The 16,768-nt window shown below is 36.5% G+C and overlaps 1 protein-coding gene across 1 annotated transcript in view; it reads left to right on the forward strand.

Moving 5' to 3' along the window:
- EEIG2 (EEIG family member 2) overlaps positions 1–16,768 on the forward strand; it is a 28,617-nt gene continuing 11,849 nt past the window's right edge. Inside the window, exons 1-5 of the mRNA XM_026700431.2 lie at positions 1–985; positions 13,228–13,348; positions 14,418–14,447; positions 14,675–14,791; positions 15,932–15,978. Coding sequence (XP_026556216.1) covers positions 837–985; positions 13,228–13,348; positions 14,418–14,447; positions 14,675–14,791; positions 15,932–15,978 — 464 coding nt within the window. The 5' untranslated portion in view covers positions 1–836. The remainder of the gene's footprint in view (positions 986–13,227; positions 13,349–14,417; positions 14,448–14,674; positions 14,792–15,931; positions 15,979–16,768) is intronic.

A 16,768-nucleotide genomic window follows, 5' to 3' on the forward strand; every position in this document is an offset into this window, starting at 1 on the left:
GGTCAGGAAATGAGTAACACCATTGCAACACCTGGTTGAGGGCCCGTCTCCCAAAGCCTCGCCATTTCTTTACGCCTAAAACCCCGCCGCCTTACGGGGGTCTTACTGCAGATGTCGGGGTACGGGGGAAAACACTGCTAAGGATCAGCGCCCGGGGATTCTCTGCCTGGCGCGCGGCGGACCCACCGACCGACCGCGTCACCTTCTCACCCCCGGGAACCTTCGGTGCCGGCTGGAGCCGGCAGGGGCGCCCACCCCGAGAAGGGAAAGCGGGGGAGAGAGCTCTCCCGTCACTCGGCGGGCTCCTCGTGACTCAACGGACTGACGCCGCAGGAGGGCAGGAAAGAAGCCGGTCTTGTGAGACAGCGTCCTTCCCCCCCTTCAGAGAGCCCGCGCGGGGGAGGGGAGAGACAGAGAGAGAGAAAGAGGGGAGGCGGGCTGGTTTGAACGCGGCCGGGCGGTTGTCGCCGGCGTCTCCTTCGCTCGTGAGGGAGGGCGCAGCAAGACGCATGTCGTAGCAGCGCCCGCGCCGCCTGCCTGGGTGAAGACAGCGCGCGGGCGGGCGGGCGTGTTTTTCTTCCCTCTCTCTCTCTCTTTCTCTCTTCGCCCACCCGCCTCCTGCTGCTTTTCCTCCCGCTCCTCCCCTGCGTTGCCTGGTCACAAGGGCCGAAGAAACGACGGTTGTGTAGCAATGGAGGAAGCGGCGGGGGGTTAACCAGAGACAAGAAGACGCCCGGGGTGAGGGGGTGGGGTGGGGTGGGGGGCGCTCCCCTTCGCCCTTGGCGGCGAGGGCTGCTTTCCCGCGCGCCTCCTTTCTTTGCCCGCCCCTGCCTCGCATGGCTTTCATGATGATGAAGAAGAAGAAGTTCAAATTCCGCGTGGAGCTGGAACTGGACGAGCTCTCCTCGGTGCCCTTCGTCAACGGGATCCTCTTCTGCAAGGTGCGGCTGCTGGACGGCGGGAGCTTCAGCGGAGAGTCCTCCAGGTACGAACCGCTCCGTTCGCCTGGCCAGAAGGGGGCTGCCAAGAATCTGGCGGAGCCTCAGACACCTGTTCGCTTTCGCCAGCTCCGAGGGATGCAAAATCGGGGTTGGCTAAGGAGAAATAACAACAGTGTAGGCGAAGGCTGTTGCTGCGTTTTTTTCTCGCTCGCTGCCAAGTTGCAAAATCGACCCCCCCCCCCCACCGCCTAGTACCACTTGTAGACCGCGAACCTAGAAAAACAAGCCCGCTATCTTAAGTCAAACCCTTCAAATCTTCTTTTCCCGGATCTGTTTACAGCCCCAGGGCTGACTTCACGGGAAAGCATCATCTCTCAGTGAAGTGAGTGGCTCTGACGCTACACAGAGCATCTTTTTTCTTCTTCTTCCTCTTCTTCTCCACGTTTGGATAGGGAATTCATCTTCCTCCCAAGGGTTAAAACTTCACGGTGAGGATTCCTAGAGGAGTGGTTGGGTGGCTTCTTGACAAATGAAGCTCTAGTTTACGGAAGCCATGGCCACATCTGTATTTCTTCAGCATAACTGCAAACAATTTCATAGGTTTCTCCAAACAGGACAAACCTAAAAATAATTGCATTATCTTAGTAATTCTCAGAATAAGTCCTCTGGTAGGTGTAAGACGTCTTATGAAATACAGTAGAATTTCTCCTGCTGGAAAGAGTTAAAAGGTGAAGTCCTTTACTCAAAGCTGATCTTTTTTTTCCCACCTATTTCTTTACCAAATCAAAATAAGAGAAAGTCTTTTGCCTTGCTTGTTTTATGCTATTGGTAGTGAAGAGCAGTTATCATACCAAGAGGTCAACAAAATCGCTGTTTAGCATTAATTGACTTCAGCAATATACTATACAACTGATTCTGAAATCTCTCACTGAATATCAATATAAGGTGCACATTATTAGATTTCTAGGTGACATACAAATGATGTTTTAGAACTTTGAAACTAATAATAACAGACTTCAGATTTCCAAAATTCCTAATTAATTAATTCCTAATATAGATGGCAGTCCATAAAATCACCAGGAGTTGAGTTCATCTTGACTCTTTCAGTTTTAATTAATAGAGTAATGATGTTAGGGAATTCATAGTATGTTAGGTTTAAGAGCTTGACTCCTAATCATTTCGGTAACTCTTTCATCTATATTGGCAGCAAAACAGAAGTGGTTTCATTTTTCCTGAATATTTTTTTCAACTTCCCAAGTTAGCATTCTATTCAGCTATTTCCTGGAATTTCCATCCAATTTTGCTTAGTTTTTTTTTTAATTTGGCAAAGTGTTGCTAATTACATGGGTACTTTAGTATGTGCTCACTGGTTTATGTTTGTGAAACAGAGGGTTCTATTATATTTTATATGCATAAATACTTCCTATTTTATTAGTATGGGCATGAGTGTCAATTACATGGCATTTTATTGTTGCAATATATGAAAATGCACAATGTTTCCTGAGCCAGTTACATTTAATACCTAGTAGCTGTGATATATGAAATGCAGCACAGTAAGTCCAAGCAGAAAGTTTTTAATTGTCCCTTCACACACACACATACACACACACACAAAAACACACACAAACTTTAAAACTTTCTGCTTGGACTTTCTGTTTATATATATTTATAAACTCATTTCTTTGAATTCATAAAGTGGAATGAAAAATGGAGTGCCAGTATATATAACCACTCCCTTCCCCAATTGTCCCCAATGAAGAAAAATAATAAAGGATAAAATTCTAATGTTGCTAGCCAATGTTGCTGTGGCCTTACCTTTTTTACCTTCCAAGTTCCTTAGACTGACACAATAGCTATATTTTATACCAGTAGTCCCCAAGTTTTACGGGTTGGGGACCCAGCCGTGGGGAAGAGGACAACCGACCCGCCGCTTGTGCAAGTCGAACTGCATGCATGCATGCCAGCCCGCCGCTCACATAAGTCAAGCTGCATGTCTACCACCCAGCTGCTCACACCGCCCAGTTCTGAACAGGCCAAGGACTGGTAGTGGACCATGGCCCGGGGGTTGGGGACCCCTGTTTTACACAATCACACACCTACAGCAGTATCACAGGAACTGAAGAGATGAGGCAAACCAAGCAATAGTGCACACTGCTTAACATTTCCTCTGTTTAAAAATGCAATTTCCCTGTTGGTGGATAGAATGCCATTGAATTGACATTTATTGCAATGGTATCAACAATGGTGTGAACATTATCCCGTGATCAACAAAGAGATCACCTCGCCTTGCAATCAGGATTAGTTATTTCATTTAGGCATCACAGAAGAAGTTGAAAATTGTAACCTATGTCTGTAAAATATAGCATATGTCACATAACAGAATTTTCAGTTACCATGTTTGTTTTTTTATTGCTGGGTAGAAATAAATAATCTGGATTCAACTCCTTACTTGGTTAAGCACCTGAGGGAGAAAAAAATAAATATTTGTATAGCATTTTGAACAGAAAACCAAAATTTTTATATTGTAATTCTTTTTTTAAAAGTCAACATACTGTGCGATCTTAGAATATAGTGTAACTTGGCCAGAGAGAATTCATATACGAAGCAAAATTCATATTAGTATTATTTTAGAAAATGTTATGAAATGTATTACTGGATTGCTTATTTATTGTTTCCAGATGTGAATTCATAAATGCATATAGTAATTCTGTTCTCATGGAAGAACAACACTGGCTTGGTTCTTGGTGATATTTACTGCCTTGGCCATAAGGCAATATACCTTACTAGCTGCTAGATAGCAGTAATTATCAGCCCTTCAAAGTTGACCAGACTATAAAACCAATACCATCTAAATCACTACTACTTTTATTATAAAGCTTTAGTAACAGAATCTTGCAGGTTTGAATGCACTTTCTTCCCTTTTCTTCCCTTCATCTTCATGTGAACTAAGAATGGATTTGTCTGAAACAGTTACTTACCTTACATTCTTGGCCCAGGTGCTTTTTATTTGATCATCTGCATGGTAGTAGCTTTTCTCCTGTTCCTCAAGGCCATTCCTCTGCCTCTACAATAGTAGAAGAGAAGTGTCATCCATATACAGTATACAAGCTTGCAACCTTTCTGAATGGAGTGGGTTGGCCACTAGGTGACATAAGATGATGGACTCTATGGGCTGTTGATCTGATCCACTAAGACTCTTGCACATTGATACATTCTTGTATAATTCCAGTGCATAGAAAGGCTTTGATAAATTAAAGGTAAAATCTAACTCAATAGAAATTGGAACTGTTTCCAACTATAAAAAGCGACCAATCTAATATCTTACATTGATATATTTAACAAGTGTATATAGAATTTAAGGGTTAACTTACGTTAAAATGGCTTTTCTTTATGTAGCAACACTGATACCATTCCTACCATGTTTGTCCCAATATTTGTTTATTTTGTTTAACATTACATATTTCAGTGACAATATTAATTTCTTATCGTGGATAGTATTTGACTAAGGTGGGCATTTTCTCTGAATAGTTCTATTTTAATTCCTCACCTGTTAATTTTATTTATTAATTTTGCTGATCTCAGTCAAATTTGTTTCCAGAAATGAAATCAATTTTATATTCCCTTTTCCTTTCCTTTTGCACTACACAGAGAATAACAAAAAGATGTAGTAGATCCAGAAGGTTTTCATGTTTAATAGTAGGCCCCCAATTGGTTGAAGGCTTAGATTCAAATCTTGATCTAATACCAGCATTTTAATATTTATTGTTAATTTAATTTAAACCATTAATTATGATAACCATTTTATATATTTCATGCTTTTAGTTCTAGTCCTCAAAATGTCACAAATGTATTGCTAGTATCTTAAAATGCCATGAAATATTGTTGTTTTATAGACTCTGATAAATAGGTTTCTATAACAGACAATTTAGTTTATCACTCTAAATATCGCTTTTAAAAATGTTCTGTTGTCATATTCCAGCCAAACTACAGATTTAAGTATATGTTTATCTCTTAATCAATATCAACTCATTCTGTGAGTGAGATGGCAGTCTCCAGATATGATCGATCAATCAATCAATGGAAGTATTTCTCAGCTCTAACTACATCATGTCTCAGATTTTTATCTTGATGAATTCTGCCAGCCTTGCATCAACTGCAGATTTGTAGTATTACTGCAAGCTGGTCTTTTCACAACAGAGTATACTTCAGTTAAAAACAGATGCTGGACTCAGATTGTCAAAAATTCTCTAGAGCAAGGAGAAATCTCGACATCTTCCATACATATTCTGGACACTGGCTTTTTGTGTGTGAATAGGTGGCAGAAGCTAACCCTCTTGAGGTCACTTGCAAACAACTTGGATTCCACCAGACTCAGAGGCATTAATATAGACTTTTATGGACTTAATGATCAACCAAACCTTATCTTTTGAATCACTCTGGAGTTTACTTTTTTTTCCCTTTTACTGTTTGCTAAAGATCCATTAAGGGAAAAAAAATATAACTTGACATTTCTGTAAGATTTTTTTTTCCAGAATATACAGCAAAAGGGTGATTACCATATTGATTCTGGAAAATTTTAAATTGATTAAGAGCTCAAATTGACTTGATTTAAGACTTTGAAGCTGATTGAAAAGATTACTTTCTTGTGGAAAAAATGTTGTTTATCCTTTATAGCAGATAAGATAAATATTGTTTATCCTTCGTAACAGATAAGATGACTTGGAAAGTTGGACACTAGAAGGCACCAGATGGCTACCTTAAAATAAATGTTTGATGAATGGGTGCTGGAAGTTTTGGAATTTAACACCTTAGTTAAATCAGAAAGTGTTCTCTTTTAAAAAAATATTTTTATTGTACATTTTTCATTATTATTCATCACAGTTCCAATTTTATGACGTCAGTGTACTAGTTATATCAAGTCCTTTTTTACATCATAGTATACATCGTAGTTATATATTATTCTCCTGGTCATACAGTATAATCTCTTTTGACTACATAGTGTTGTACATCATGATTATAACTATTATTTTCTTATTTATACCATAATATGCTATTACATTTATCATTCTGTGCATTTTAAACTATATTCACATACAATCCAATAGTGATATTGCTTACATTGTTTATTCTTACATATTTCAATATATCTGTATTTATTTCTATTTTGTTTATCTTCTTTCATTGTTAAATACTAATCTCTGCACTTATTATTTAACCAATTGTACAATACATCCCATGTTAAGTAATATTCTGTTTCCTCTTTGTCCTTAAGTTCCACTGTTAGTCTGTCCAGTTGGGTAGAAAGTGTTCTTGAAAAGAAACAACCCCCATTGAATAAAGCTGAAATTGACTTACAGGTGGATATAGAAATTATAACCTATGAGAAAGTGATAGAAATAATGGATTTACAAATTAAATTTGATAAAGTTTTAAAAACTTAAAAAGATATACAAATAATAAATCCAAAGAGCAATGTGGATGATTTTATTATAATGCATTTGCTGGAGTTACCACACTGGAATTATAAAAGGCGCCCAGACAAAGATGACAAAACATTTAAGAGAAGAGACAAAGAAAATATGAGAAAGCAGTCGTTAGAGTTTTCTTTGAGGTACTTGAAGATAGTTGGAAAAAAGAATAAAGAATACAAATTCAGTTCAGTTGATCAAGCTTAAAATAATGGGTTCTATTTCTGGTAATGTTTAATTGTGGGGAGGATTATTTGAAGAAAGGGAAATTGTTTATTAGGTGTATTAGACAACATGTTTGTAATTCTTCAGTTGTTGTTTCTAGTAGTCCTTATTGGACTTTTGCTAATTAACATGAAAAAATGAGGTTTTATAAATGGGCTTATAGAAAATGGGAAAAAGGGTTAAAGGAAACTACACGTTGCCCCATAATCAGATTTAAAAAAAAATTAATATAAATATCATAAAATCATAGGAGAGGATGGATAAAATTGGCATCAACAATGGAGCCATCTGAGCAAGTCTCTGGTTGCCTGGGAGCCCCAAGACTTGAAAACATAGCCCGGTCTTGAGGACTTTTTAGAATATCAAAAGAAATGAAACTGAACTGTTCTGGGGAGAAGAATATTCCATAAGGCAGGTACCAAGACAGAAAAAGGCATGCCTCCTGGGACCCACCAAATAAAGGTACCCATAACTCACCTATTCTACCAGATCTAATGGGGCAGGTTAATGAGAATGGGGAGAGGCTGTCCCAGTCCCTTGCCGTGAAGGAGTTTAAAGAACAAGTTGGTTTGGACCAGCAAGCAAACTGGCAACCAATGCACCTCTCAGAGCAGAGGTGCTACAATAGTTGTTCTTGGATTACACATAACTGGCCATGCCACTGTATTCTTGTGCCAGCTAAAGTTTCTAAATACTCTCCTAAGGGCAGCCCTATATGAAATGCATTGCGGTAATCCAATCTCGAAGTGACCAGGGCGTGAGTGACTGTAAGTAGAACCTGCCAATCCAGGAATGGGTGTATCTGGAACACAAGACAAAGCCATGAAAAGGCCCTCCTAGCCCTACCTGTTCATTGAGCAGAAGTCATGCTTATGTAATTATATTAGTTTTATTAACACAAAATAAACTTTAATCAAAAATATTTTAAAAAGTAAACTTCTAGCCTTACACAGACATACCCAATTGCTAGGGAATGCAAGCAGTATTATTGCAATCAAATGTAGTGCATTCCATAGGCATCAACTGGCCACAGAATGGATTGTTGTAATAGAATGGACTAAATGACTTTTGTTCTGATTCAGATAAGCTCTTATGTTCTCAAACCCATTGCATTCATTTCTTTAAGGGAAGATATATGATGTATTTCCTAAACACAGTAGGCTTCAGCCTCCAATGTTCATGTATTTATTCACATGTTTTCATTGAATATCCCCAGTCACAACAATCAAACCTAAAAAGTTAACGGGCAATATTTTTAAAAAGGCAAAAAAATAAAGGTAATAGAAACAGTATGCCAATCCTGCTCTATGAACTAACAGTAAAAAGGTGATTCATCTAATTACTTTAATGAGGCGCCAAACCAAAGTGTCAAAAGTAATACTATTTGTAACATTAAATATGAAGTTTCAAGATAGTCAGCATAAATACTGGAAAAAAAATAAATAGTGTAAGCACTTTCTAATATAGATTTTTCTTTGTCATTGCCAAATACCTACTGAAAATAAAAAAGAAAGGTTATTTCCAAGCAAAATAGAATTCACTAATTAAATATAATTGTCCACCAGAAGCTTAATAAATTTCCCCTGCTTTAGACTGCAAAAACAAGGTCAACCAATCGCTTGGGAAGCCACAAAACTACAGGTAATCATCACTTAATGACTGTCCTATTTAGCGACCATATGAAGTTACAAAGGTGCTGAAAAACATAACTTTTATGACCAATTCTCAGCATCTCCGAGGTCACACAATAAATATTTGTGCATTTTGCAACCAGCAGACCATGGTCACATAATCGCCAGTTGCATACTTCACAGCCAGCTCCCAACAAATAGAGTCAGTGGAGAAGCTAACAAGTCACAATCATGTAATGTCTCAGTTAATGACTGCTTTGCTTAACAATGGAGTTGCCAGATCCAATTTTGGTTGATAAGTGATGACTTATATGTATATATCTAGTAGGTCTGTGCAGCATTTCAGATTCAAAAAGAAAAATGAGTTTCAGATTGTAGGCAGTCATGCATAGCACCTTTTTTATGGATTGAATTGTGGAGAGTAGCTGTGCAGGCCATGTATGTTCTCCTTAAAGTTAAAAAGTTGCTGCTGGAAATAAGAAGCAAAAACGCTTTTTGAGTTTTGGGCGTCTTTGGAAGTTTCAGTGCATTCTGATGATTCATTTTTCCTCCTCCCAATAACTCATGGGAGGACAAAAAACCCTCAAATGAATTTGAAGAATGATCGTGAAACTACAACATCATCGTGTAAATTGGAATCTGTTTATTTGATGTGTGTGCTGATTTAAACATTACATTTCTAGAACATAGGAAGTTGACTCACAGTGGAATGTTTTCATCAACATGCTCTTTAGTGCAGTTGCCACTGACACTGTCATTATAGCTCATTGCTAGGGCAACCAATCAATATGAATGTAAAACAGATTTAGAGGTCAGTTTTAGAATGTACTAAATGTAAAACAAGAACTTGTAAGATACTTTTGAATATGAATGATTGCTCAAAGAAGTGAGGTTTGTACTCAAAATATGTTTTCAATTAGCCTGAGAGAGGATTCTTTTCGCTAAATGTAGTGAGTATTCTTTCAAAAAAAATTTTTTTTTGCAGTCATTAAATCTTGTCTCTAAAAGTTTTGGCTTTGAACATTATATTTTAATGGTAAGATACATATAAACTTTGGGGATATATTTGGGGGGGGGGGGGAATAGATGCCCTAGTTATTTACAATTTTCAATTAATATTAGAGTAAGTCCTTGATTTTACAAACTACAATAATGGGGGAAGTGGTTCCCATTAAATCCCAGTGGAGTATTATGCATTACATTTTACAAATGAATACATAAAAACACCATTGGGTTTTTAAATACAGGTAGTCCTTGACTTACGGCTATAATTGGGACCAACATTTCCATTGATCAGCAAGGAGATTGTTAAGTGAGGCATACCCAATTTTACAGTCTTTTTGCCATTGTTAAGCAAACGAGTGAAGTTGTTAAATGAATCATTCCATTGACTTTGGTTGTCAGAAGCCAGTTGGAAAGGACACAAATGGTGATCACATACATCAGCCATTGAAAACACATGCCAATTGCCAATCACCCAAATTTTGATCACGTGGTTGTAGGGATGCTCTGACAGTTATAAGCACAAGGATCAGTGGTACGTCACTTTTTTCAGTGCTATTGTAACTTTGAATGATCACTAAACAAATGGTTGTAAGTTGAGGATTACCTGTCCAAAGTTGGGAAAGGACACAGCTAACTTTTTCTTGAGGACTGTGATGCAAGAACGTAGAAATTGCTTCTGCTGCTGCTGCTTACATCACCGAAGATTTCTCTGTATTCTCTACTCACAACCTTGACACATTTGTTGTGGGACTTCACCTGTTCAATCTCTTTTTTAAAATCTGCAGTGATGGAGCACCCACAAGAAAGCCATGAAGAAAGCCATTCCGCTTATTAATTGTTCTCATTGTCAGGAAATTTTTCCTTAATTCTAGGTTGGATTCTTCTTTGTCAAGCTTCCATCCATTACCTCTTGTCCTGCCCTTAGATGCTATGGAGAATAGGTTGACTCCTCTTCTCTATGACAGCGTCTCAAGTATTGGAAGACTGCTATCGTGTTATCCCTGGTTTGTTAGACTACTAGACCTACCCAGTTCCCAAATCACATTGCTTTTCAGTAATCTCCTGACATCAAGTGTTGTTTTGGTTTCTTTAGGCTAATCTTTCCTCTTTCCTTAGTTGCTGCTTTATATATATTTATATTAATTTAATTTCTAATCAATTCTCAGCTAACTGGTCACAAAGCCCAAATTCAGTTCTTTTTTGGGGCTCTTACTGTAGACATTTTATGGCTCTATTCTGTTGTTAGCTCAATCTTTGTTTAATTCAATGGGACTTTTTGCCATTGAATTAAAATATTTTAGCTTTTTTTTAAAAAAAAAAAATCTTAGACGTGCAAGTATACAGTACACTTTATTTAATTCAGGGGTGTCAAACTCAAGGTCCGCAGGGCTGCCCTAGAAACAATGAAGGACAGGCCCAGAATGTCTCTGCCAGCGAAAATGGATCTCGGAAGGGTTGCATGCAGCCCTCCCGAGCTCTGTTTTCGACTGTGATGGCCTCCTGCAACCCTCTACCAGCAAAAATGGAGCTTGAGAGGGCTGCACGCACTCTGGCCACCACAGGCAATCCCAACATGAGTGACATTGAGCTAGCCACACCCACCCTGGCCAGCCCCCCCCCCAGGGTCAAATACAACCCTGATGCAGCCCTCAATGAAATCAAGTTTTGACACCCCTGATTTAGTTCATTCTATACATAGCACAACCTGTTCCTCAAATTATTGATACTTGAACCAAAGGTAATATTATACTTATTAATAGACTATTTTTCTAGCAGAATATGCAGATTAAAAAATATATAAGCTACTTAAAGCCATGAGAATAAGTGGCATATAGTGATGGGCTATTCAAAAGTAAAATCTTCACAATAGCCAATCTGTGTGTGAGAGAGAAATCTATAAAAGCTGTATATAGCTTCGCACATGATTTGGAAGTGTATTTTTCTGTCAGATGTTGTGGAATAAAAGCATAGTCAAAAATAGACCAGCCGCTTCTAAATCTAGCTTGTTCCTCAGTGAATGTGTTCTCTGTGTGAAAATGTACTTTCTTCTACTCTAAAAAAGTAAAATAAAAATAAATCTGTAGTTCAATTGTTGTCATTATTTTGTTAAGTGGAATCAAGTTAGTTTTTCCACTGCACTGTTTCCTGATTTACCAAAGCATTATTTGTGCTCAGAAAGCTTTTTCCCTTGATCTCAGTATTGATTGTCACATTTGTTACTGTAGAAGCTGTGGCTTGCTATAATCTATATTTCAGGATCCACATTACATCATATTGTTAATAACTGGCTACCAAAAAAGCCAGGTAGAGGGGTGGTAGTACTGTTATTGTTGTTGTTGCTATTTTAAAAATCTCAGTTGGCTTTCCAAAGATGTTATTTTCTTCTCTCTCAGAAAAAGGTTTTGGTTTGTGGGTGGATGTATTTTCTACACAAATTAATGCACTTGAGCGGTCACCAGGAAATTCAAGATAGAATAAATTATTCATAATCCTGGTATTCAGAACCTAATTAACAACTCTCTCCTCCAGTACAGAAATGGAAAAGATGTTCTAAATGTTGTGCTTGAGCAAAATTCTGGGCAGCTTCTTAATATTGTAAATAATATTTCATATCCATCAAATTTTAGACAAAATGGATAGAAGGGTGTGATAATATTGCTCAGAATAATGCTTGGGACTTTTAGTTATTTGAAATGTAGGTGCATTTATTTTCCAATAGAATATTTTCCTACTTCTCATTTTAAAAACAATTGCATGTGAACTGAATGGTAACTATTCATCACAGAAAAATACAGGTAATCCTTGACTTACAACAGTTCATTTAGTGACAATTCAAAGTTACAACTCACACTGAAACTTATGACCATTTTTCATACTTATGACCATTGCTGCATCCCTATGGTCATGTGATCAAAATTCAGGTGCTTGGCAACTGACTCATATTTATGACCATTGCAGTGTCCCAAGTTCATTTGATCATCTGTAACAACTGTGGTAAGAAAGATTGTAAAATGGGGCAAAACTCACTTAACTGTCTCACTTAGCAAAATAAATTTGGGGCTCAATTGTGGTCATAAGTCAAGGACTACCAGTAATGAATAAATGGCATGTTGAAAAAAACCAGATAGGGTGGTCAATTTTGATCAGAAAAACGGGGAGAAATTAAGTACTACATTCCATCTCTCCAGTCAGATTCCTGGTTTACTACTTCAACATTTAGTTAAAAAAATTTAAATATCAAGAAATTGTACACAGACATGTTAGATTTTACTTTAATGTACATTAAGAGCATTTGACAAAGTCAAAGTTCATGTATTGGCAACTGCTTTTTTGTGCAGAAGCAAATGCCAGAGCTATACAATCTCAACTTTCAATATTATCACTTGTTTTATCTAATTACAGCTGTGTAGTTAGAGGTTAGCAATGTGTTATGTTAGAATAAGGTAGAAGATTGATGAAAGAAATTATTCTGGCAATCCTTTCCTTTCATCTAAGCCCTCCAATTTATTCGTTGTCTTTACTTTTTAATACCAGATCATCTTAGATATGCTCTGCAGTACTAGCAAATGCATTAAGTTTCTACTTAGATATAGTCCCAAAGTCATATCTGCTGAAAATCAGTTTCATAAATTATTATGTGCAAGGAAAGTAGGAAGTCCATGATTAATTGCCTCATAGTTAGTAAACTATCTTCTATGAAGGCAGAACCAATCCTATTTACACATATTTTTGCAAATACTGCAGGCATTACCCTAATCTCTGGTTTAATAATAAAAATATAAAATATTTAAAAAGCAGTATTAGGTACATTTTATCCCACGATAAAAATGAAGATTCTAGTCATTGTAGGAAGGAATTGACTATGGTGTCTTAAATTTTATAGGGCTTCTTTTCTGAAAATAACAATTAAATCTTGTGTTGTCAGTGTTTCTCTTGTAATTTTTTTTCTATTTACAGGGAAGTGGTGCAAGCAAACTGTGTTCATTGGAAGAAGAGGTTTTCATTTATATGTAAAATAAGCGCAAGTGCCACAACAGGGATTCTGGATCCCTGCATCTGCAGAGTCTCTGTACGAAAGGTATAAATAGGTGTCATACTTACATTTGTATTGTAGTTGCGTCCCTGTAGGTTATAAATAATTTTAGTATCTGTTCCCATTTAAGTTATAAGTATTCATTTTGTTATTTTGAATTAGATTGTCTGAGTATGTTCTGCTCTAGCTATTGCCTAATCTCTTACTGATGTATAAAAGCTATTTTACAAGTTGATAGCTAAGGACAGCATTCATAACATAAGAATTTAAGATTGCTGTATCTTGAAATGTTGGGGCTTTGAATGAATAAACTATGCATGCTGGCTCAATATTTTTGAAATCCAACATATGTAGAAGGCGCTAAATTGAAGAAGGTTGGATTAAGATAGTGCAGTTAGATCTAGATTTGTGATTTTTACGCCTATACATACACTCACATACTTATCCGTATTATTTTCTTTATTATCTCAAAAGTGAGAAAGATTCTTTAGGATAGCAATAACAATAGCACTTAGACTTATATACTGCTTCATAATTCTTTATAGCACTCTCTAAACCAGATGTTCAAATATGCAGTCCACAGGCCAAATCCAGCCTGTAATAGGCTGCAGAGTTGGCCCATGGGGCTGTCCCAGAGATGCTGAGGACTGTGCTGTGCTGCCCCAGGCCTGGCCACACCCACCCAGTCGGCCTGTCTATCAGACCACCCCAGGCCCCCAAGGGCAAACAAACTCCAGATGTGGCCCATGACCAGATTATCAACCTTGGAAGGATGGAAGGATGGTCAGGATCAAACTCTTGCTCTGGGTAGAGTTAGCCTCCAATACTGCATTCTAACATTATAGATTCAATAGATCCTTGAGATTCAGATTTGAAATAAATAAGAAAAAAGGAAAGAGCTGGTAGTCTGCTGTTTCTTTTCCTTATTTTTACTCTGCCTCATCCAGACCTAGAGGAATAAACATTAGCACCTCCCTTTGATAACAATCGTAACATCCAAATTTTACAAAGAATACTGCTAATTGTATGAAGTGGCTTGCTATGTTTCCTTATAAAGAATCCATAGAACTTCATTTGATTTGGTTTTTTGACTACAACTATTTATTTTTTGCAGGAATTAAAAGGAGGGAAAACTTATGCAAAGGTAAAAAGACAACACTTGTAATACAATGCCTCTTTTTGTTTCCTTTACATATCTGTCTATAATATTTGTTTAGAGTTATATTGCAGTATAGGGTTCTTATTGTTATGAATGATATCAGGCATCATAAAAGTTGTATAGCACAAAGATGATAACGCATACTACAAAGCCTAAATGTGTGTTGTTGTTTTTTTGTTCTGTGATTACTAATTTCATTCTTTTGTCAATAGTTGGGTTTTGCAGATCTTAACCTGGCAGAGTTTGCTGGATCAGGAAACACCACTCGCCGCTGCTTACTGGAAGGTTATGATACCAAAAACACAAGGCAGGACAATTCAATTCTCAAGGTAATTATATGGGAATTTTTTGCTATTCCATTTTGGTTTTTTAAAAGTAGCTTTTTGGTAATTTCTAATAGGAAAGCAAAACACAGTAACTATCCATTATTTCATATTTCTCTTCCTCTTTCCCTTCCATCCCCATTTATTATCAGAGTAAATGGGACCTAAAGGAATTGGTTTGTTTTAATAAGATATCTGATGAAAAATTGTAAATAAGCGAAAACCCATCAGAAGAAAGTTCTTAAATTGTTAAAGGTATTTTAGTGATATTGTATAAATAGTACCTTACTTTGTCCGAATACATTTTTTTTTGTCATTAGTTATATCTGGTGATATAATGAACACAGAAAAAGTAAAATATTTGGTGAAGTTATACAATTTGTTTTTTTTTTCTCTGAGATGGTTTTGATAACACTCTTTGTTAATGAATTTGGTTTTGGGTTTTTTTTTATAATTTTTTTTTATTTTTTAATAACAAGATAAACATAAGCATACATAACAAGATAAACATAAACATACCACAAAAAACATAAAAATATCCTTCTTCATGAATTTACATACAGTGCATCGATTGGTTTACCACTTTTTTTTGTGCATCCATTTCCTAGTCACTAGTATAATTATATTACATAATAGCTCATATTATCAATCAATAATTGTATAACCTAATATCATCACTAAAAAAAATCATTTATAATTTTGTTAATTCATATTTTAACGAGATAACTATAGTTTACTTAATTTATTTTGCAATAAATCATAAGATCATACCAAATCTACCTTAATAATGTTTTATAAAGATATCAAGAAAAAAAATTTTTTTATGCTAAATCTGAATATTCTATCATTATGTTTTATTATCTAACCATTGATAAAAAAGATCCCAAACTTCATAAAATTGTTTATCTTCTTGTTCTCTGATTTCAAATGTGTTAATGAATTTGGTTTTGAAATCAGTATTCAATTAGGCCTTTGTAATAGATTTTCATTTAGGTTTTAATCTATATGCCATAACTATAGTCCATTTTTTGTAATAGCTCTGTTTGGTAGTTCACTTGATAGAATATAATTAATTTTTTTCTTGTAATACTTTTGGAATTGTAGTTTGATTTCAATTTTAAAAATTTCATTCTTACTGATTTATAGATCTTAATCAGCATGCAGCTAATGTCTGGAGACCCTTGCTTTAAAACGTAAGTTTAAATTTATTTACATATTTTTCTTAGCATTTGTCCCACTTAGTTGCAGAATCTGCTTGTTATGCACTGCTTTTCCTATAGTCCTTATAGCAAATCACTAACAAAGCACAATGCAATGTCGAGTTTTACTTTCTAGCTGTCTGTTTGTTGAGCTGATGCTGATTAAGGTTGAGAGAGATTGACTGGCCCAGGATCACCCAACTCCCTCCATGCCTAAGGGAGGAATAGAATCTGGTTCTACTTCTGGGCCCCAAGCCACTTCTTGACCTCTATACCATGCTAGTTTTCAATATTTATGTGAATGTGTACATGCATGCATGGGCATGTATCTTGCTACCTATCTATAATGTTTAAGAATATACTAACTTTAGTGAACTAATTCCATATTCTATCCTACATGAACGAAAGATTTGATGTGCAATTGCAGTTATCTTTATTTGTACTGTTTGTTGTCATTCTATTAAAACTGGATTCTGCTTAAAGCCAGATTTCAGTCACGAAAGGCAACTAGATCATTTCCTTCCCTTTTTCATATGCTTCCTTATTTGTAGACATGTATGCTGCAGGGTATATAGTGTATTAACTAAATGTATAAGCAAATAAAATGAAACGTTTCTGCACTATTACTTTTTGGAGTGCATCCTTAAGCACAGTATACCTCTCAATAGCACAGTACCACCTTGATCTGGAAAAAATGATATTCTTGATTTTTTGGGTGCTATATCTATATTTGGATGCTTTTTTGTGAAAGAAAAAAAAAGATGTTTAGGTATTTCATTGGTTA

The sequence above is a fragment of the Pseudonaja textilis genome, chromosome 3 (assembly GCF_049901715.1).
Source record: "Pseudonaja textilis isolate UNSWEBS1 chromosome 3, rPseTex1.2, whole genome shotgun sequence".
In the NCBI taxonomy this organism is placed as follows: Eukaryota; Metazoa; Chordata; class Lepidosauria; order Squamata; family Elapidae; genus Pseudonaja; species Pseudonaja textilis.